Genomic DNA, 22,697 nt, shown 5'->3' with positions numbered 1-22,697 from the left:
GGGGGGTCTCTGAAAGAGGATTGGCAGAGACCTGCAGGATGTGTGCATGTGCCGGAGATCTGACTTATACACACACCTGCCATGGAGCTCTCTGGGGGTCCCTAAAACCTGGCAGAGAATTGGTGTGTCTGCGCATACAGAGGGTCTTGTGGGGGGGTTACGGTGATGTTTTTCTTTAATCAGGAACTTCATTCTGTCTAACCCCTCCCCCAAAAATCCATCTCAGAAAACATCCTACCCCATGGAGTCCAGCCTTGTCTTGGTTAAACCAGAAGTTCTCCCTTAGCCGCTCTTCTCCAGATCCGCCATCTTCACTGGAGGTTGGACATGTGCCGACACACTGCCAATCTCTGTCAGTACTCTACCAAATGACCCCCCTAGCCCCCCCTTTCCGATGTCAGTGCACATGTGTCACAACGTGTAACAAACGGCTCCTGCCATGCTACATCACACACCCCAGGAGGCACTTTGTGAGATGCCACACATGCAGACATACCAAGGGGCTTTTCCCCAGAGTACTGATGAGTCCATCCTGCCAACTCCCAATCATAACTAGAGACCACGGGCTGTCTGACACAGAGCACAGAAATGTCAGCCGTCGTGGATGTGTATGAGCATTGTGTGTGGTCACGAAGGCCCGCCCTTATTACTGAATACTATATATGAGTTATGTGGTCAGTAAGAGGCTAACATTGCTGTGCTCTGTTTTGTATATTAATGATCACTTTTCAGATGCTCATATGATTGTCCCCCCACACTTAGCTACGTCCCCTACCCATGAATGCGCAGTCTGCCATCTATCACTTTCACAGAATGCTGAGCTGCAAGAGAGAGCTGAATGTGCAAGCGTGGGTAGAGAACAATGCTGAGTGTGTGTCCATGAGTTTCTGGGGCCGTGCATCCAACACTGGATACATCTTACCATCTGCAGGATAGACAGGACAGTAATATGTCCCCCTTCATGCTGCTTCATAGTTCTCTTCATGCTGCCAGACATAGGAAGTAGGCTTCCCTAACTGAGTACCTATCCGAGTCTTGGCCTTTTCACAATGAACAGGTAGGTACGTGATGGAGGTGACCTACTACACTTCACTGTGAATAAACATTTCTAGAATGCCTATTAGCACTGAAATGCTGCACCTGCACCAGAGATGAATGCTGTGGTTGGGGCCTTGGGTCCCGTTAACTATGCCCCAGATTATAGTGTGTGGTTGTACAATGCTATGGCATATATCAGAGCTATATGCATTTATATTAGTTATAATATGTGACTGTACAATGCTATGGAATGTGTCAGAGCCATATACATGTATTGACTGAAAAACACGCATTATTATTATACAAAAGGAAGGCAGACATTACACTTACAATACAATCTGGTACAAGAGGAATCAGAGGGCCCTGATCCTGAGAGCTTACAATCTAAGAGGGAGGACACACATTACAAAACACATTCTGCCACAGAACAGGTCACAGCTGTAATAATGCAGAATAGTGTTTGAATGTACAACCCCACAGTATATGTCAGAGAAGGTTGGCAGGAATGGCACATGGAAGGGTTTAGTTATGAATTCAGGATCTGATAACAAAGTAAATCTAATATTTGGTGACACACATGATGAGACATATTTATTACAAGGTTATATCCTGATCTATAAATGAAGGAAACCTGATTCTGCCACTTCCTAATTCTGGGTCTGCTTAGAGTGGACATCGGTCTGATTTTCTGTAATAAATCAGAATTTGAGTTTTGCTAATTTGCATAATAGCTGTCACCAGGGAGAATTCTCCTAAGTGCTGCAAATCCTACTTGAGGAAATGCAGCTGTTTGTGGCAAACAAGGTTGCCGTGGCAACACAGGCACAGTGGGCGGGGCCAAAGTCACAGCGGAGTCTAGCTCCACGTGAAGTGGGCGGGGCCAAAGGCACAGTGGAGTGGGTGGGGCCAATGTCACAGTGGAGTGGGCGGGACCAACATCACAGTGGGGTGGGCGGGGCCAGTGTCACAGTGGAGTGGGCGGGGCCAACATCACAGTGGAGTGGGTGGGGCCAAAGTCACAGTGGAGTGGGCGGGGCCTGTGACACAGTAAGGCTAGCATTACATTCCAGAGCGTAGGCAGTCATTTCTCACTAGCCGCAGCAGAGTGTAGACACGTTTTTATCGTCTCATTCCACAGCTAGAGAGTATTTCATTCTGTTGTATATACAACAAAAAAAATGGCAAGATTCATGCGTTGGTGGAAGACTCTTCTTTTTCCAACCACCCGGACACGACCTAGGCAAGATGACAACCGAGATGAGATCAGCAGTTGTTCAACATTTAAATATTCAGATGTGAACACCAGAAAGCGGAGCAGGGAGGAGGAAGTACTTGATGTGACCAGAGAGGTAGTACAGACCTGTGTGGAGGACTATGGTGAGACTCCATGGAACCACAGCAATAATGACAACGCTACAGAGATAGTACAGAGCTCCGCACAACAGAAAGGCAGGAAAAGGAAATCTGATGAAGAGCCTGACTGTGAGAGTCCTGTGACCAAGAAAAGAAGGACGCCTTGCAGCTCTTCAGAGGAGGATGACAAGGATCAGAGAAAGCAGAGCAAATATGACCGCGCTACAGAGACAGGACAGAGCTCTGTAGAACAGAGAGGAAAGAAGAGGAAATCTGATGAAGAGCCTGACGGTGACAGTCCTGTGACCAAGAAAAGGGCAGTACAGAGCTCTTCAGAGGAAGATGGCGAGACGGCGAGGGACCACAGCAGATATTATACTGCTAGAGAGACATTACAGAGCTCTTCAGAGGAAGATGCTCAGAATCAGGATAAGCCGAGCAGATATTATACTGCTAGAGAGACACTACACGGCTCTTCAGAGGAAGATGGCGAGACGGCGAGGAACCAGCGCAGATATGACAGCGCTACAGAAACAGGACAGAGAGGCAAGAAGAGGAAATCTGATGAAGAGCCTGAATGTGAGTGTCCTGTGACCAAGAAAGGAAGAACAGATGAAGGAGGTAAATATTATGGATTTTCATATAGTATATAGGGGGGAGGGGAAGGTATTTCTGCATCAACTCCAACATTAGAGTAGAACTGAATTCAAACAGCAGAGATTTACTTTGTTATAGGGAGGATTTAGAAATGTTAAAGTGTAACTCTGGCCAAAATAAAACTTGACATACATGATACAGGCTGTCAGTAGCATTAACACCTGTATACAGTTGTTTTATACTGCGGCCTTAAGATGGATAGGACACTGTCAAACGGCAAACTGTAGGCCGGCCCAGGTTAACCCCTCCCACTCCCAGCATGCCTCTGTTGTAAAGCAGTATCGAGAGCATGATGATAAATACAGAAAGGGAACCTTCAGGTGAAAGGATTCCTGTCACCGTTAATGGACAAAAAAGGTTTTTTTTCATGCTTTTTTTGGAGAGAGCAGACAGGGGTTAGAACCCATCTGTATTGTATTGCTCTCCGTGTTCCAATGAGGAGCTTTCCCCTTGCTTCCTGTCCTTATGACACCAGGATAAAAAATTAGGGGAGTTGGTGTCACTGGGAAAGGGACGTTTGTGTTATAACCCCTCCCTTGCTCTTGACAGGTATAATAGCTTCCTGCTCTGTACAGTATTTCTACCCGCCCTGGCAGTAACTCTCTGAATAAGAGTGTTTTATTTATTTATAATCATGGCATGAAGAGTGGTGAGATGGCAGTCAAATGCCAAGTATACCAGGGACGGGCGCTGTTTGAATAGGCTTTGGATTCCCTTGTTGGCAGCAGAATTAGTTATTGATTTGATATCTGTTTAACTGATTAAATGCAAAACAGAATTATCAGTTATAGCCGGAGTAAGCGATTTTTGTCTGTTGTACTCCTTGTTAGCAGTTATTTCTGTTTTGGAGCCTTCAATTACCAATAGGCATAAGTACAGCAACATGATTTGTATGGTGACGGGGTAATAAATTAAATGTCTTTCTTTCTCTAGGAGTTACCGGACCGACGACGATCCACAGCACAGAGAGTGAACAACGTGAAAAGACTTTCCTGGGTCCAGAGGACTTCATCTTTCACAAGATACTTGGAGAGGGAGGCTATGGGAAGGTAAGTGATTAAAGATAACTGCCAGGGGGACACTGAACACTGGGGGACACAAGATGACCATCCTCACTGAAGACTGTACACCATGTGCAGAATAACCCCACCCCCACTGCAAGGGAAAATTTTAATGTGGAGTGTCAGATTATGCCTGCCAGTGCAGCAACCAGTCAGAATGCACCTTGTCTGACTTCTGCAGAGTGAATTCTGATTGGTTGCTCTGGGTTACAACGCTTAAGAATCAGCCTGGTGGGTTGAATAAGGAGGACGGAGGCTGTCTGTGTATACAGGACACAAATGGCAGTTGGTCATATTTCTGCAGATGGCAAAACCAACAGGTCAGAAGAAGGGGGAAAAGAAAGATAATTAAGCATTGAACATGAGGAAGGTCCAGCAATGATGTTATATATAGAGCACATGGAAAAAATGATGTACTAACTGTTTCTCTCCTACAGGTGGTGCTGGCAACACACCGTGACAGCGGAAGACTGGTGGCCGTGAAGATGGTCCACAAGAGGAATCCAATTGATGACAACCCAGACACAGTCCTCAATGAACGCCAAGCCCTGGAGATGGCAGAGGGCAGTCCTTTCTGCAGCCATGCCTATGCTGCCTTTCAGACAGAGGTAAGTCTAATTTTGGAAAAGTTAAAAAGACAGAATTATTGTATGAATAGCGTATATATATAAATGTAACATATAGGAGCACAAACATTGCTTGATGATAATAATAGATTAAGCTGATAATGATGAGATTAAGCAGATGTAGAAGACACCAGAAACAAGCTACCAAGAAATGTACAATGCTTATAAGTTTAGTACATGTATGCTTTATTCAGGGAACCATCCAGTAGTTACAGCAACTGCCTGAAAGCGAGATGCTATAACAAATTATATAATGGTGTCACCTACAGCTGTACATGGAGTGAAGATAGCCTACATGGGATGGATAGATGTCATGCAGTGTGTTTTGGTAGAAAAATATAACATGTTATTTTCATTTGGACCTTTTAACTAAAATTAATTCACTAACCTGTCTATATTCCTTTCCCCAGGATTACCTATTCTATGTTATGGACTATCTGAGAGGAGGAGATGTGTATGACGCCTTTGAAACCTTGGGCATAGCAAACAACTTGAAGCCAGCTGACCTCTCCATGATCAGAATTCTGTCCGCGGAGCTCCTGTGTGGTCTGAAGCACCTGCATTCCAGAGGAGTAGTGCACAGGTAATTACTTTAATACATTCTTAAATCATTTTACAATTCGCTGCTCCCCTCCCTCCACCTCAACAACAAAACTGCTATCAAAGCCAGTTTGTGGAAAGGACAATGGTGAGCGTACACTTACCCGTTCATCTTCCAGTACAGCTCATTTACTGCAGTTAGGTCATCAAACAAACTAATGGATTCCTGGATCGGATCGTAATGTGTATGGGCAGTGCTAGAAAATGGAGCTTTGTGATTGTTGATCCTTCTATGGATCAGTAATATTGGGATATATGGGTTAAAGGGGGAAAATTGTCTGAAATGCAAATCTGACTTTTTTTTTTTTTTTCTTTTTTCTCTACAGAGACCTGAAGATTGATAACATTCTTGTAGATGGCACCGGTCATGTAAAAATTGCCGACTACGGTGTGTCAGCAACCAACGTGTTTGGATCCAACATGGTGACAGAAGACCGTGGACACTCGCTTCATGCATCCCCAGAGGTGAGTAAAAGAACATTAATTGACTTTTCCAATGTGCCCAGGGCAATTGTCTAGCATAATAATCCTGTAGAAGCCTGTATACACATGGCAATAAAAGACCAGACTGGGCCTGTCCAACTTTAAAGAAAATCTGTATACACAGAGACATTGTAGACCAAATTAAGCCTGAATTAAATAGAACATAATGAGCAAATATCCACCAGATTAGGCCTAGATGATAGAGAACCTATATACATAGGACAATTATTGACTAGAACAAAGATAATCTATCAGCTTGGTCTTTACCAGTCTCAGCTGAGGGTCTCATCTGGCACTAAAGAAAGCCACTGACTCCCAGCAGCAGTGCTAGTTCCATAGCTGGCAAGTCCCTATATGTGGCCTGCCCTGATGTTGTGGCCTGCCCAGGAGCTAGCATCACTTTTGGAGGTTGAACAATCACAGCCTTCAGCACTGAAAAGAAGTTTCAGCTAGGACAGGTTTATTCCATGGTGACAGATTCTCTTTAATGTGCCAATAACTGGGTGACATATAAGGAAAGGAAATAACTGCTCTAATTGTACTGTAGAAATCTCACATTCCATTTGGGTCCAGCCCTGGGGGTCCCATCTCTTTGCTCAGGATTATTTGAAATTCATTCAGTCTTCTTAATAAGAATCTGTCAGGATAAAAATCACTCTTGTCAATTTAGCAAGGGGCAGCGAATATTCCTTGTAGCTCTGTGTGTACAGACAGTGAAACTGGATGGTGTGCAAAGGCTAGTTTGTCTGTGCTATACATAGAGGTCGGATGCTGCTAAAATAACGAAGTTATACATTTAAAAATGAAATGTCTGGGTGGAGCCTTGTTCAAAATGATGCTTCTGCTTTCCAGTCTGCTTTGTCAATATGATCCTAATTTCTCTCTCTCTCTCCGATTTTCCCACAGATGCTTTCCGAAAAGCCATATGATGGAGCTGCGGATTACTTTGCGTTGGGGGTTTTACTATTTAGAGCTGCCCTTAAAGATTATCCCTTCCGTGGCATTGCCTGTGATCCGAGAACAATAATAGATGGTGTACCATTCTTCCGGCACCCCACTGACCCCAACTTCAAGGATTTTCTGGAAAAGGTACGTAGTGACACAGTCCCAGCGGGACAGGGAAAGTACACTTATAGGCTCAGCCAAGGAGCCAGTGTGCTTTATGAATGTGATTTGAACTTGATTTGCTTTGGGACTCTGAAAAAAGTGAAGCACATTCATGCTGATTGTAAAAAAAAAAGTGTGCAAGGTGGTGGCGAAAACCTGTCACATGACCTTGAAACATCATGTGACATCACTCTCCATCTATGAGACCAAGCATTCTTTGCAGCATTATGCAGAGAACCCATCACAGACTCCTCATTACGTTCTGCTTTTTATTGCTAGGACATAAATTGCCAGCACCGTGGGGAGTATTTCTTGTGATGTGTGGAGAGTGGAAGTCTCAGGTCTTTATAAATAGACTTTTTAGCAATTCTGTGCCATAACAATCATCTTATGTTTTTCTGTTTTTTCGCCTACAGCTCATGTGCAAAGATCCACAACAGCGCAAAGAACATGTTGCCAACATACAAGATCACCCATTTTTTAATGGCATAAACTGGAAGGAACTGGAAGCGGGGGAGGCACGCCCTCCTTTTTTCATACGTCGGAAGGTAAGTAAAGACTTTGAGGTGTCTGTGTGTGTGTGTGTGTGTGTGTTCAGAAAAAATGAAGTTTGTGAGACAAAGTATCATTGTGCTTCAAGTAGACTTCCAGGCTAAAAACCTAACTAATCATAAAAATGTCTACTCCCCCTAATATCTATGTTGACTAACCTATGTAAAAAAAAAAGATGTACATACTTGCCTATTTTCAGGCTTTTCCAGTCAGGTCAGGTGATCCGACTTCTTTGTGTCAGCCAGCAGTGGATACAAAGGAGAGGAAAGAGCTCTGACAATGGCTGGAATGCCTGGAAGTGGTGACATCACACATAGGCTTATATGACACAACCTTTGTTGTGCTCACTCCTCTCCCCTGCAGCCACCGCTGGCTGACACAGGGGAGCCAGATTATGTGAATGGCCTGAAAACAAAAAGTATATATATAGCCTGGAATTACACCTTAGTAAAACTAAAAGGCAAACCTTTTTTTTTAGTTTTGGATAGAGTGGAAGTGAGTTTGCACAATTCTAATATTGGAAAATCCATATCCTTTCTTATGCATAGTGGTGACTGATATCTAATATCTCACAGCCCTATGAACTTGGTTACATACAGGGGGAAATTGTTCCCATAAGTCATAGAGGCATTTCATTGAATAGTGGGTCTCATTGCTTTCTCTTTTACAGGGCTTCAGAGACATGACAAGACAGACGATAAAGCTGGAAGACCTAATGAATGACATGGACGAAGAAGAAGAACCTTATGAACCTATTACAGCTGAGGAACAAAAGCTTTTTAATGGCTTTTCCTTTGTCAGTGACGAATGGCGAGCCATGATGAAGATGAAATAAAGCCATACACACCAGGTTGTAGCTTATGGAAAACATAAGTCACTGCAAGGCATTTCAGACCGAGACAGTGCTAGAAGGTTGTGGGTGGTAAGTCTGCGGTACATGGCGGTCTGGGGGGTAGGTCTGCCTGGGGTAGATGGGGGTCTGGGAGGGGGTTAGCCTCGGGTAAATGGGGGTGGGTCAGTCTGGGGATGAGATGGGTGGGGTAAGTTTAGGGTAGGTGAGTCATTCTGGGTAAAATGGGGATGGGGGTAGATGTCTGGGATAAATGGGGGTGGGGGTTAGTGGTATCACACTGTGGAAGGGGGGTCTGTCAGGGGTAGATAAGGATGGGGGTACAAGTCTGAGGTAGATGGGGGTGGGGGGGTCAGTATGAGGTAGATGGGGGTGGGGGGGTTAATCTGGGGTGGGGGGGTAAGTCTAGGGTAAATAGGGGTGGAGAGATCCGTTTGGGGTAGAGAGAGGTGAAGGAATCAGTCTAGGGTATAGTGACGGTGGAGAGGGTCAGTCTGGGTAAATGGGGGTAGAGGGGGACAATCTGGGGTAGGTGGGAGATGAGTCTGGGTTAGATTTGTGTGGGTGGGGTAGATAGGGGGGAGGGTTCCAGTCTGTGGTGGGTAGGGGAGGGTCAGTCTGGGGTAGAGGGTGGTTAAGAGTTCTGTCTGAGATAGGTGGGGGGTCAGTCTGGAGTAAAGTGGGGGTTGAGGGGGTCAGGCTGGGGTAGATTGGGTGGAGGGAGTCAGTCTGGGTTAGACAGAGGTGGAGGGAGTTAGTCTGGGGTAGAGGGGGTTGTCTGGGGTAGATGGGGTAAAGGGTTTCAGTCTTGGGTAGATGGGGGTGGAGAGGGTCATTCTGGGGTAGGTGGGGCAGAGAGGGTCAGTCTGGGTAAATGGGGGTGGAGGGGATCAGTCTGGGTTAGGAGGGGGATGAGTCTGGGTTAGATTTGTGTGGGTGGGGTAAGTCAGGGGTAGGTGGGGGGTAGGGGTCCAGTCTGCGGTAGATGGGGGTGGGGGAGGGTCAGTCAGGGGTAAAGGGTGCTTAAGAGTTCTGTGGGGGTGGAGGGGGGTCAGTCTGGGGTAGATGAGGGTAGGGGCTCAGTGGGATCACACTGTGATAGAGGGTGGTGGGGGGGTCTGTCAGGGGTAGATAAGGAGGGTGTAAGTCTGAGGTAAATGGGGTTGGGGGTTCAGTCTGCGATAGTTTGGGGTGGGGGTCAGTCTGGGGTAGATGGGGGGGGGGGGGTGGAGGGATCAGTCTGGGGTAGAGGGAGGTCAAGGAATAAGTCTGGGGTATAGTGGCAGTGGAGGGGTCAGTCTGGGGTAAATAGGAGTGGGGAAGTCAATCTAGGGTAGACTCAGCCAAGCCCAGCTATTTTATATAATGTGTCTTGATCCTGGATCTGGCAAGTCATATTGATTGTAGAGTTTCAGGAAAGGGCACAAAATACAAAATGCCTTGCAGTGTTTTATCAGTTTTCCAACAGAAGTTGGTTTTTATTGTGTACCTGGTGTGTGCCGACAACTATTACTAGATGTCAGGGTAAGTATCGTGACTCTAGTGTACCTCACAGGAAGAGTACAGGCTGATTCTTTCTATGCTTTGTATCATACTAAGTTGGCATTTGGCTTCAATCAATTCTATGCCGCCTCTGACCAGAAGGTTAAAGTGGTAGTAAAGTCCAGAATCATAAAACCCGCTGACAGACAGGGATTGTATAACAGAAGATTCTCTTGTGTCATAAATGTCCCCCCCCCCCTCCTGTCAGCAGGTAATGTGATATAAACCACATATGCACGGCTCAGACCAAGTTTACAGTCCGCTATCTGTGATGTGACTCCTGTTCGCATGCATGGGAGTGACGTCACTTCAGCTCGGCCGTTCAAACAGCCGAAGATACAAAACTCGGAAGACCAAGAGAAGACGAAAGTCCTGGAGACCTGGGAGAGCTATGAAAGTGCAGCGCTGGAGAGCTCCATTAAGGGTAGGTTTGTAATAATGTAAAAGCATGCAGTGCATACAAGTACATTATGACTTAAAGCTACACGGAGCACTTTTTTTTTCTTAAACAATCAGGAAGACTTTATTACACTTTAAAAAGGGCAAGGCAACATATCTGGTAAAGTGGGATATGGTTGCTTTCAAAATCCTTTAACTTCTTCAGCCCCAGCCACTGCATTAGTACATTTGCAGGTCGGCACAGCTGCGCAAAACCACGTTTTAAAACGTGGTTTTGCAAAACAGGTAGGGGGCGCGCGCCGCCCTACCTGTCCCGCAGGTGTCAGCAGCGGGTCTCCGCTGGTCATTACCGGCCGTTTCCCCGCGATTAGCGGTGATCGCTGACAGTTGCCTGTCAGCCCCTGACAAGCTGAAGAGGGAGAGAAGAGTTTCTCTCTCGATCAGCCTGTCCCCATCCAGCACCCCCCCGCCCCCTGGTAAAACACTCCCCTCACACAGTTAACACTAAAAATGTTAACCCCTTCCTCCCCAGTGACATTAGTACAGTGTCAGTGGGTTTTTTTTTCACTGATCACTGTATTGGTGTCACTAGGGATGTCAGTGACCCCAAGTCAGTTCCCCCCCAGTGTCAAAATGTCCGCCGCAGTCCTGCCATAAATCGCTCATCGCCGCCATATGTCGCTGATTGCCGCCATTATTAGGATAAAAAAAATTTAAAAAACCCAGTATCTTTCCTGCCATTTGTAAACGCTATAACTTTCATGTAAACCAATTAATTTACACGTATTGGGATTTTTTTTTAGCAGAGACATGTCGCAGAATGCATTTTGGATGAAATTTGTGACAAAATTAGATTTTTTAATTTTTTTTACTGGACATGTTTTATAGCAAAAAGTCCAAAATATGTTTTTTTTTTCTCAAAATTGTCAGCCTTTTTTTTTATAGCGCAAAAAATTAAAAACGCACAGGCGATCAAATACCACCGAAAGAAAGCTAAATTTGTGGGAAAAAAAGGATGTAAATTTAATTTGGGTGCAGTGTTGCATGACCGCGCAATTGTCAGTTAAAGTAACGCAGCGCCGTAACACAAACCTCTTCTGTAACCGCTTCCTGACCACCCTACAGCAGAAATACTGCTACAGGGCGGCATGGGTACGCAAAATCACACATATATATATATATACGTGATTTGCGCTCCCAGATAGCGTCAGATTGCCCGTCAGTACACCAGTCATCACATTTAACCCCTTGATTGCCAGGAGCACGCTCATGCACAATAAACCTCCATTGCTAGTATAGTGTCTGAACGGGTCAATATCTTTGATCAGGTCAGCACTATACCAGCGTTCACATTAGTATAGCATCCCCAAAAACGCAGCGTTAGCGGGATCAGCCCCCGGCACCTGCCAACACCTGCATTTAGCCCCTACGCTTACCCCCCCCCTTCTCCCCCAGCAAGTGCAGTGTCAGTAGGTCACTGACACTTGATACATTGCACACAAAACCGCAGTGTTCGCAGAATCAGGCCTGATCTCTGTTAGCACTTGCCGGTAAATTTTGATGACTCTCATATGCAGCAGAGTGCCAGTACTAGTGCCGCGCTACCTTTTGGTGAACTGGCGAGTACCAGTATCGCCGCCAACCCAAATTCAAACCTTGCCAGACCATTCGCATGGAAACTCATTATGGTTTTCAAATTTACATTTTTTTGGGGCCTAACCCTCAACATGGGCATTACTAAAAGAAATGAATTGTGGTTTTATTGGTCCGCAGACCCGATTCATCATATGCCTGTGTTCTCTGCTGCCATGGCCAGGCTTAGATATGAGAGTATAATGTGTTTTATGCATTTCAGCAACAATACACTCTGTCATCCTCGGGGTAACCCTGAATTTGACCGGCTCCACAAAATTCCGCCCCTCGCAAATCACCTTAACCTAAAATTTGCAGATATCTATACTCCCCAGCAAAACATCTGCGTTGAGGAGTCCCTTATTAATTTTTCTGGCCGCCTTGCATTCAAACAATTTCTCCCCAGCAAGCGTGCCAGATATGGGGTCAAGATGTAGAAGACCTGTGAGAGGACAACAGGCTATACTTATAAGTTTCGGATTTACGAGGGAAAAGATAGTCACGTGGAGCCCGCCCGGATGCCCAGACTACATGGGGAGCAGTGGCAAGATAGTTTGGGACTTGGTGTCATCATTTCTCCATATGTGGTACCACTTATACTTGGACACTTTTTATTCAAGCGTGCCACTATTTAGACATTTATTCAATCTTGGAACTGGCACTTGTGGCAAAGTGTGACCTAGTGTGTGCCCACCATTAGAAGTGGGTGGATGCAGGGCGGTATATTCTAATGGTGGGCATACCACACACTTTTTCTGGCAGAGATTTCTTCTCATTTTTTCATTCAGTCCACTGGCTGCATACAAAAAAAAAAAAGAACATAGCATATACACCCAACAAGGACCAGCGATGTACTGGTACATCACTGGATTTGAATGGTTATACCAGGATGATGCCTACAGCTGCAGGCATCATCCTGGTATCGTTTTTTTCAGCCGGTGATTGGCTTTCATGTAAAAGCAATCTTAGTGGCTAATTAGCTGCAAGATTGCTTTTACAAGCAGTGGGAGATGATGTCCCCCCTCCCCCGCGGCCTTCTCGGGCAGTCTGTGCCATCAGGGGAACCTGAGAATGCAGCCGGTGTTTCTCCCAGCTGACCATAGAGCTGATTGGAGACCAGAATGGTGCCAATCATCTCTTTAGTCTAAGAATTTGGAAGCTACAAGCATTTCATCACTTCAGTTTCGCAGGATATAAACAGCGTCATTTGTAAATTGGGAAAGCATCTGATCACACAGATTTTGGTTTGATTAGATAATGTAAGGGCAGAGGAGATATCTAGAGTCTGATAGACCCCAGAGTTCTCAAAAAAGAATATGACAATGCCCATTGAAGTTATAGGGGTTATTTGCATCCCCTGTAATAGCACTAAAAGTGATAAAAAAAATGAAAGGTACAATGTAAAAATAATTTAAAAAAAATCAAAATAACTAAAAAAAAAAAAAAAAAAAAATTGCCCCTCCCATGCGCGCACACCTGTGTGCACAAGCCTTGACCCTGTGCCGTTATGTAAACAGCGGTTGCACCATGCATGTGAGGTATTGCCGTGAACGTCAGATCAAGGGCAGTAATTCTAACACTAGACCTCCTCTGTAAATCTAAAATGGTGGCTTTTAAAGCACTGCCCATGGATATTAAAAATGTTTGCAGTTTGTCGCCATTGAACGGGGCATGCGCAGTTTTAAAGCATGTCATGTTTGGTATCTATTTACTCGGCATACCATTATCCTTTATATTTTACCAAATAATTGGCCAATATATTGTGTTTTTGTACATTAAAAGTAAAAAAAGTATTTTTTTTTAAAAAAATTGCTTTTGAAAAATCGCTGCGCGAGTACTATGTGCCATAAAAAATTTTAGTACCCACCATTTTATTCACTAGGGTGTCTGCTTTAAAAAAAAATATATAATGTTTGGGGGTTTAAATTAATTTCCTAGCAAAAAATACAGATTTTTTTCATGTGAACAAAAAGGCTTGGTCTTCAGGTGCCAAATTAAAAAAGAAAAAAGCGCCACTTACAAAAAACATCAAAATGTCAGCAGCATATCCCACCCAAAATAAATTTTGGCAACAATAATCCTAAATAAAAAGGTATGCGCTAATAACAAACTTATACAAAAGTGTATATCATAATTCAAAAAACAGTGTTTTAAATAAATAATTATAGTGTCCAAACATAAATTAGTGTCCAAAAAATATATATATATCTTCAGTGACTTGAATCAATTGTGAAAAATCCACCACCAAAGGAGATTAAATGAACTCACCAGAGCTAATGGCTGGTCAGATTATAAACCAGCAACAGCGCTTGTGTTCTGGGAGCAATGAACCCGATGTCCAAATAGATATGGTGATGTTTCAGATACTTCCAGATAATAATAATCACAGACAAACAACTTTGCAGCCTAAGCTCTTATGATGAACTTCTCCACTCTTTCTCATACCTCCATGAGAGCATGCAGTACACTCAGGGACAAAAAAGAGAACATAATGGTGCAATACGTTTTTTTCATTTATCTCTTTAATAAAAACGGTATAAGGAAACTAACAAACAAGGTGTCCAACAGACACCAGCTTCAATCGCAAAAAAGGGTTGAGATACAGTTACCGCTCACCGCGGATCTCTCCCATACAGCACAGAACAGCAAGGCTCTCTAACGTCCACATCAAGTAGGCTACGCCCAACCGGTTTCTTCACACCGACGTCATCAAGGGGCGGTATTTATGTTTGGACACTATAATTATTTATTTAAAACACTGTTTTTTGAATTATGATATACACTTTTGTATAAGTTTGTTATTAGCGCATACCTTTTTATTTAGGATTATTGGTCTTCAGGTGGTTAGAAGAGTGAATGATGTGTGGCATAAACTTCTAATGCTGGGCAAAAAATGCCCCCACCCCCCAAAAAGACCCCTTTTTGGAAAGTAGTCACCCCAAACTATCTCCACAAAATACAGTTTGCTACTTCTGAGTATGGGGTACCACATGTGAGAGACTTTTTGGCAGTCTAGCCAAGTACAGGACCCCAAAATCCAATAAGCAACTTCAGGCTTTTAAAGGGCTTTATTTCCTCATTACACTTCCAGACTACCTATCACAGTTTCGGAGGCCCTGAAGTGACAAGATAGCACCTAACCCCCCCAAATTAGCCCTTTTTGAAAAGTAGACGCCCCAAGGAATTTGATAAAAAGCACGGTAAGTACTTTGCAGATCTCATTTGTTGCCACAAGGTTTTGGAAGATGAAGAAAAAAAACAAAAACTTATTTTTTCTATTTTTTTTATATTTCAAAACCTTGTGAGAAAAAATGAGATCTGCAAAATACTCACTATGCCTCTTTTTAAATTCCTTGGGGTGTCTACTTTCCAGAAAGGGGTCATTTGGGGGGGTTTGGGGCTATCCTGGCATGTCAGGGCCTTTGAAACTGTGATAGGTATTGAGGAAGTGAAATGAGGAAGTTACGCACCTTTCAGGCTTTCAAAGTGGTCATTGGATTTCAGGCTCCTGTATGTGGTTAGGCTCCCAAAAAGTCTCACACATGTGGTATCCCCATACTCAGTAGAAGTAGGAGAATGTATTTTGGGGTGTAATTCCACATATACCCATGGCTTGTGCGAGAAATAAATCATTTAAATGACAACTTTGTGTAAAAAAAAAAAAAAGTTTTTGTCATTTTCCAGAAACTTGTGGAAAAAAATAAATCTTCCATGGACTCAATATGCCTCTCAGCAGATAGCTTAGGGTGTCTAATTTCCGAAAAGGGGTCATTTGAGGGTGTTTGTACTATCCTGGTATTTTAGCACCTCAAGAAATCTGATAAGCAGTCAGAAAGTGAAAGCTGTGTAAATTCCATTATCTATACCATAGTTTGTAGACGCTGTAACTTTCACAAAAAGCAATTAATATACACTTATTGGGATTTTTTTAACCAAAAACATGTAGCAGAATACATTTTGGCCTAAATTTATGACGAAATTTTAGTTTTTTTAGATATTTTTTATGACCAAAATGAGAAAATATTTTTTTTCAAAAATACATTTTTTTCTTCAATACTTTTTTGGTTATAGCGCCAAAAATAAAAAGTGCACATGTGATCAAATACTACCAAAAGAATGCTCTATTTGTGTTAAAAAAAGGACATAAATTTCATTTATGTACCGTATTGCGTGATCGCGCAATTGTCCGTTAAACTAGCGCAGCGCTGTATAGCAAAAAATGTCATAAATTGCAGTATCTATACCATAGTTTGTAGACGCTATAACTTTCACAAAAAGCAATCAATATACACTTATTGGGATTTTTTTTACCAAAAACATGTAGCAGAATACATTTTGGCCTAAATTTATAACTAACTTTGAGTTTAAAAAATATGCTTTAAGTATTTTTTTGTTTCTGGAGCCTGTAGAGCATGTTCACATTGAAATTTGCTTTCACAAATATCGGGACTTCACAATATCTTACATTTTAAAAAAAATTTTAAATGTGTAAAAAATAGTTTTTCAAAGGAATTTATGACAGTCAAGAACTAGACGCTTTTCCAGCGTCTGTGCATGGATATAAATGCGCATCTGTGTAAGGGTGTGAGGCATGGATAAATACTGATGTGCAATGTTAAACTGTAATATGCCTGCAATATGCTTTTTGGTCAGTAGATGGCAGCAAAGTACAAGAATCGATTTTGCATTGAAGTTTACTAAGACAAGACTAATGCTTTTTTACCTTAGAAAGTTTAATTAATGCTAATTTAGGGGCTGAGTAGAACCCTTAGAAGGATCATAGTGAACTGTAAATGCAGGAAGAGCAGGAAGTGACAGGGAGTCTGTGTCTGGCTGGTGTATGCTGAGGATGTCTGGAGAATCTGTGTGGCGCCTGGAAGAGGATTTATGGCTCACAGTGGAGTCTGGCGACGGCACCTAGGGAAGATTCACCGCGACGAGACCGGGAAACAAGTGACTGTATTGTCCGCTTCTGGAGTGGACCAGTGGATCAGGAGAAAGCACCAGGAGCCTGCCAAGGAACTGTAAGTGTGGCTTGGCCGCAGCACATTGCACCACACGTGTTCAGTGACATTTTGGATATACCAGAAAGCTACAAGAGACATTCTCCACTTTCCTTTGGATTACAAATAGTATTGCGCAATACATAGGGTGCACCCCAACGTTATATCTTGCTCAGGAACATTCAGGCGCAGCCAGGCTGCTTTCTGGACATTGGGGAAAAGTCCGCAAGTACGGGGTTAGTGTTAGACAGTATAATTCTTACTGTATGGATATACGCTGTTATCATTCTGTTTATGTATGCTCAACTACTTGTTCACTATAACTGTTCAGTAAACGTAATTGTTGTAAAAGAACCGATGTCTGTGTGTGTGTGGCATTGTGTACCCTCTGAATCTGTGGGCCCAGCCCTCGGTCCTCCTTCATTTGCAGAACACATTTTAGCCGTCTGCCGTGGGCGCTTTCTTTTTAGACGTTAGATTGTTTAATAGTAAATCTCTGTGTGGAGTCCTCTGACAGACGGCACTCGATCGCGTCTACTGTGTTTAACAAACAGCACTATTTGTAGCTAGGCATATCTTTATGTATTCTAATTTGATTTCCTTAGTTCTATTGATTCTGTTTTTGTTTCTTATCCTTTATAATTATTTCTGTAATGGTTTTACATATTTCGAAGGTCTAGGTAATATATATTTTGACAGCTGACTCTAAAAATAAAGGTCTGCAATTAAAAAAAATATAAAAAACGGTGTGGGATACCCCTCCCATCCATACCAAGCCCTTCAGGTCTGGTATGGCTCTTAAGGGGTAACCCCACGCCAGAATAAAAAAAGAAAAAATGGCTTGGGGTCCCCCCCAAAATCCATACCAGATCCTGATCCGAGCATGCAGCCCGGCAGGTCAGGAAAGGGGGGGCGAGCGAGTGCCCCCCCCCTCCTAAACCATACCAGGCCTCATGCTCTCAACATGGGGGGGTGATTTGGGGCAAGGGGGGCTCCCCCCCAAAGCACCTTGTCGCCATGTTGATGGGGAGAAGAACATCTTCCTCACAACCCTGACCGGTGGTTGTGGGGGTCTGCGGGCAGGGGACTTAGAATCTGGAAGCCCCCTTTAACAAGAGGGCCCCCAGATCCTGGCACCCCCCCACGTGAATGAGTATGGGGTACATGATACCGCTACACATTCAAAAAAACAAAAAACAAAAAGTGTAGTGTAAAAAAAGACAGGACACGGACAAGTCCTTTAATAAAAGAAAAATCTAAAAGAATGCCCCTGTTATGGACCTGCCGGCGGTAGCCTCTAGCGTTCCACAGACCGGAATTCCCCAAGTCGCGGAATCTAAGCCCCGACCTGCTTGTTCACCAGGGCCTCTGATGGTGGGGATGGACTTGGAGCAGGCCCCTGGGTGCACTCAGCTGTGGTAGAAGCACTTGCCATAGGTGTATAGCAGGCGAGAGCCTGATGTAAGGAGGTAGAGAGAGCAGAGTCGGGCAGGCCGGGTCGGTAGCGGTGGAGGCAGAAAGGTACAACACAGTAGACAGAAGAATAAACTGGTCACAAGCCGGGTTCGGTAACAGGAGATCAAAACGTGCAGGATTAGACAGGAGAATGGTCAGACAAGCCAAGGATCAGAGCAGGAGACAGTCAGCGAATCAAGGTCAGGCAGGGTCGGCAACAAGGCAATCTACTTCAGGAAACACAGGATACAGGTAAGACCATACGGCAACTAGTGCACAGACCTGACCTGTTTAAATAGGGCGCCCTGCGCCCTCATTGGTGCCAGGTACATGTCCAGATCGCGAGTGCGCATGCGCGAGCGCTGCTGCCATTGCGGGTGCCCAGGTCCTAATGCTCGCATGCTAGTGCGGCCTGGCATACCGCACATGCGCAGACCCGTGCGCAACGGAAAGATCTGGGATCCCTGACAGCACCCCCAAGTAGATCAAACGTCAATAACGAAGACCGCTGCCCGCGACCCGAAAAAGGAAAAAAAAATATTCCGTTCCCAACGATGGCTGCCCAGCCCTCTGCTGTGAGCTTGGTTGACAGCTCTTAAATATGTAAGGGGCGGGGCCACCCGGGAACATCATCTGAGTGACCCCGCCCCATGTGACATCAATGATGTCACATGGGGTGAGGTCACATGTGTGATGTCCCTGGGTGGCCCCGCCCCTTACATATTTAAGAGCTGTCACCCTACCAACATCAGAGGGCTGGGCAGCCATCGTCGGGAACAGAACCTTTTTTTTTTTTCTTTTATCGGGTCGGCGGCGCTTTACACCGTGATTCATGTTGGATCTACTTCGGGGGACATTCTTTTAGATTTTGCTTTTATTAAAGGACTTGTCAAAGACCATGTCCTGTCTTTTTTTACACTACAGTTTTTGTTTTTTTGTGAATGAGTAGCGGTACCATGTACCCCATACTCATTCACGTAGGGGGGGCGGGATCTGGGGGCCCTCTTGTTAAAGGGGGCTTCCATATTCCGATAAGCCCCCTGCCCACAGACCCCCACAACCACCAGCCAGGGTTGTGGGGAAGAGGCCCTTGTCCCCATCAACATGGGGACAAGGTGCTTTGGGGGGAGCCCCCCTGCCCCAAAGCACCCCCCCCATGTTGAGGGCATGGGGCCTGGTATGGTTCAGGAGGGGGGGGCGCTCGCTCATCCCCCCCTTTCCTGACCTGCCGGGCCATTTTTTTTAATTTTGGCATGGAAGTTCCCCTCTAAATCCATACCAGACCCGAAGGGCTTGGTGTAGATAGGAGGGGGGACCCCACGCCTTTTTTTAGTTATTGTGGTGCCGGTTTTTATTTTAAATGTAAGTGTCACGTTTTTTTTTTTCACTATAGCTCAGAAATTCAGCTGTCACTTCCCCCAGCTAAAAGAGAAAGTTTTCTTTGCGTTTATATCCCTAAAGGAATATTAAAAGATACAACGTTTTCTGTAAATTCGGGGAAAGTGATAGATAAGCTTGTGAACTATAGTGAAGAAAAAAAAAGGCTGGCATTTGCATTTAAAAAATCAGCGCCGACGTACACTTTGCATTGCGAAAAAAATTATTAACAATTGTGTAAACCGAGGCATTATTTTCAATGGATTTTCATTCGTAAACCGAAAATTACATTAACTGAGGTGTTGGTAAACCGAGGTATGCCTGTATTAGTATTGCAATCCTTTGTATTGGGATACATAGAACCAACATACATCTGAATTGTATATAGAGAATAGTGCAGCGCTGTGTATAAAAAAGTAATAATGTGAATACCAAAATGTTCTGAATAAAAATAATATAAATAAAAAATATGAGTACAGACAATAGTATGTTACCACATGTGAGTGGTTAAAGTCACTGAATTACAGATTGTAAACTCTGAGTTCTAATAAGTCACAATTCAAGGATAGTAGTTCCTTCCATTTGGTGGTATGGAAAGATCGTAAAAATATATGAATGAATTGCGCACTCGCCAGAAGTGCGTTATCAAAACGCATTTGAGATCATACTCCTCTCATCAGGTCAGTCAGGATAATCACTTCCAGGCGTAGTCAGGTTCCCACGCTTGTGTCTTTGAGAACCCCTCTAATGGTATCACGGTCTCAGGACACCTCTAAACTGGTCTCTGCAAGTGGTGAAACTGGCAGGCAACCAAAGAATAATGCCACATAGCGTGATACTGCATTCAATGGGGTAATTTTATTCCAACAAAGATAAAATTCATACAAAGAATAAATCAAGAAACTGACCATGTGAATAAATATGGCCGCCAAACGGCGGCGGGGACATCAGGATGCTGTAGGCCCTTACCTTGATGCGTTTCGTGCGAAGCACATAATCATAGGGTGCAGGCTTACAGCACCAGACGTCAGTACAGCTCTATTTATAGGCAAAAAATGGCATAAACTGCATTTAGCAGCCGCCATTTTGCCGGCGCATGCACAGTGCGTCGGCACCCTTTTGTTGTAGTCTAATGCATCTATACTGCCCATAATAAAATTACCATACACCTTTCCATATGCATCGGTGTATGGATGTTGCCCAGACTTAGGGGATGTGAGAGTGGGCAGAAACGAGTGCCCCTCTTAGCGCTAAAGCTGGCAGAAGAATGGCACACACGATCACTCGTTGCCGCCATCTTGTCTGCATCCGGCACATGCGCAGATCGCGGGCGCCATATTGTTGTGGACCATGATTTCACAGTCGGTCCCAAAAATTGTCTGCATGCACAGCGTCGCCATTTTATTGGTAGTAAAAGACACAAACACCACATGTTCACCAGGACATAGTGTAAAAACTATGAAAACAGGCTGCGATGTGCTGCAATGGAACAATTAATGCCATATCTATATTCAGGGGGTCTGTGGGACTCTTATAAAAGATTAAAACAGATGTATCTATAGTCATCTGTTGGTGGACAAGAGAGGATATTTATAACAGAGGATATAAATAATGGGTGAAATGTTCCGACCCATCATATATGTAAATTTATGTTAAACTAATTATAAGTCAATTCGTCAATGTTTATAAATAATATACTTCCAGAATATAAAAAATGAAGTTTATGTTCCCAATTAAAGACATCAATTATGAATATTCGGCAAGTATATGCACTGGTGAGCAAATGTGTGTATAAAACAATATAAAAAGACTAAAATCACATGGGCAGTCAAAAATAGCGATAAAAGCTAAAACATACATAAGCATCATGTTAAAATCATGGAATGTAATAAAAAGCATAAGCCATCTTTAGATAACACAAATAAAAATTGTGTATATTTGTATATATATCAAATCCAGTAAGAGAAAATATATATAATAAAACAGGTATTTGCTCGTAAATAAGCAATATAAAGGGCTAAGAACCATAAAAAAAGCCATCAGAAAATTTGTATAATAACACTAAAACATCTTAAATATGAATCATAAAAACTAATAAGATAATAGTAATCGACAATTTCCCAAAAAAATGTTTTATAAATATATTAAAATATATATGTTAAAAAGATCATCAGGAGATGCATCATGGTTACAAAATATGTATTGTAGTATTCAGAAATTCAGTAGCTATTATCAATGAAGCAATTCATGTCATAATCTATATTCAGCCCCTTAGGATGTAAAGAATCCAGTTCAAAGATCTATTTGGATTCTAGTTGCGAAACCGCTCGTTTCTTGTTAAATCCCCTGCAATGTGTTTTTATAATCCCAATGCCCATGAAGATGAGCGAGGTAGGGTCCCTATTATGACAAGTTCTGTAGTGTAAGGATAGGGAATGTTCTTTGAACCCTTTTTTAATATTGTTTACATGTTCCCTTAGTCTGTCCCTGAGTCTTCTCGTAGTTGGACCAACGTATTGCAACTTACAGGGACATTGCAGCAAGTAGACTACGTGTTTACTATTACACGTAATGAAATTGTTAATCTTATATGTGTTTACTTTAGTGGTGGAGTTGAAACAATCTGCTTTTTTGGTATGATTACTGCATCTACAAATAATACATTTACGGCAAGGGAAAAAGCCTTTCATTTCTGAAAAGAAGCTAGTATTGGAAGGGGGATTAATTATATTTGGGGCTATTCGGTTTCTCAAGGGCATGGCTTTTCTGAAACGAATCTCTGGCTTTTCAGGTAAAATGCGATTTAAAATAGGGTCTGATTTTAAGATTTTCCAATTGGTGTTAATAATTTTAATAATGGCTTTATATTGAATGGAAAAATCAGTGACGAACGGGCAAATTTTTTGTTGTCTTTGTCTCACCGTATCACTAACAATCTCTTCCCTGTTGGCGTTGCCAATTT

The 22,697-nt window shown here is 43.3% G+C and overlaps 2 protein-coding genes across 2 annotated transcripts; both read left to right on the top strand.

The window, feature by feature from the left end:
* The first annotated feature begins 2,228 nt into the window (after positions 1–2,228).
* Positions 2,229–4,109, top strand: LOC149455948 (uncharacterized). The gene is made up of 2 exons (XM_089685682.1): positions 2,229–3,012; positions 3,982–4,109. Exons 1-2 carry the CDS (start codon positions 2,229–2,231, stop codon positions 4,107–4,109), a joined length of 912 nt encoding a protein of 303 aa, XP_089541808.1.
* LOC149455947 (protein kinase C delta type-like) lies at positions 3,987–8,426 on the top strand. Its single transcript, XM_089685685.1, has 7 exons — positions 3,987–4,097; positions 4,547–4,717; positions 5,146–5,318; positions 5,662–5,800; positions 6,725–6,907; positions 7,342–7,473; positions 8,148–8,426. Exons 2-7 carry the CDS (start codon positions 4,595–4,597, stop codon positions 8,310–8,312), a joined length of 915 nt encoding a protein of 304 aa, XP_089541811.1. The 5' UTR covers positions 3,987–4,097; positions 4,547–4,594; the 3' UTR covers positions 8,313–8,426.
* Positions 8,427–22,697: the final 14,271 nt, after the last annotated feature.

Source organism: Staurois parvus, unplaced genomic scaffold, assembly GCF_062004578.1.
Source record: "Staurois parvus isolate SC_StPar_1 unplaced genomic scaffold, SC_StPar_1.0 ptg000381l, whole genome shotgun sequence".
Taxonomy (NCBI): Eukaryota; Metazoa; Chordata; class Amphibia; order Anura; family Ranidae; genus Staurois; species Staurois parvus.
This window is presented reverse-complemented; position numbering and strand designations above follow the sequence as displayed.

Excerpts from the sequence above, each read along its gene's own strand:
- LOC149455948 (XM_089685682.1), top strand. The coding sequence starts at position 2,229 with ATGCGTTGGTGGAAGACTCTTCTTTTTCCAACCACCCGGACACGACCT. Across the intron at positions 3,013-3,981 it reads AGGAAGAACAGATGAAGGAG|GAGTTACCGGACCGACGACG; the intron begins GTAAATATTATG and ends TTCTTTCTCTAG.
- LOC149455947 (XM_089685685.1), top strand. The coding sequence starts at position 4,595 with ATGGTCCACAAGAGGAATCCAATTGATGACAACCCAGACACAGTCCTC. Across the intron at positions 5,319-5,661 it reads TCCAGAGGAGTAGTGCACAG|AGACCTGAAGATTGATAACA; the intron begins GTAATTACTTTA and ends TTTTCTCTACAG. Across the intron at positions 6,908-7,341 it reads TCAAGGATTTTCTGGAAAAG|CTCATGTGCAAAGATCCACA; the intron begins GTACGTAGTGAC and ends TTTCGCCTACAG.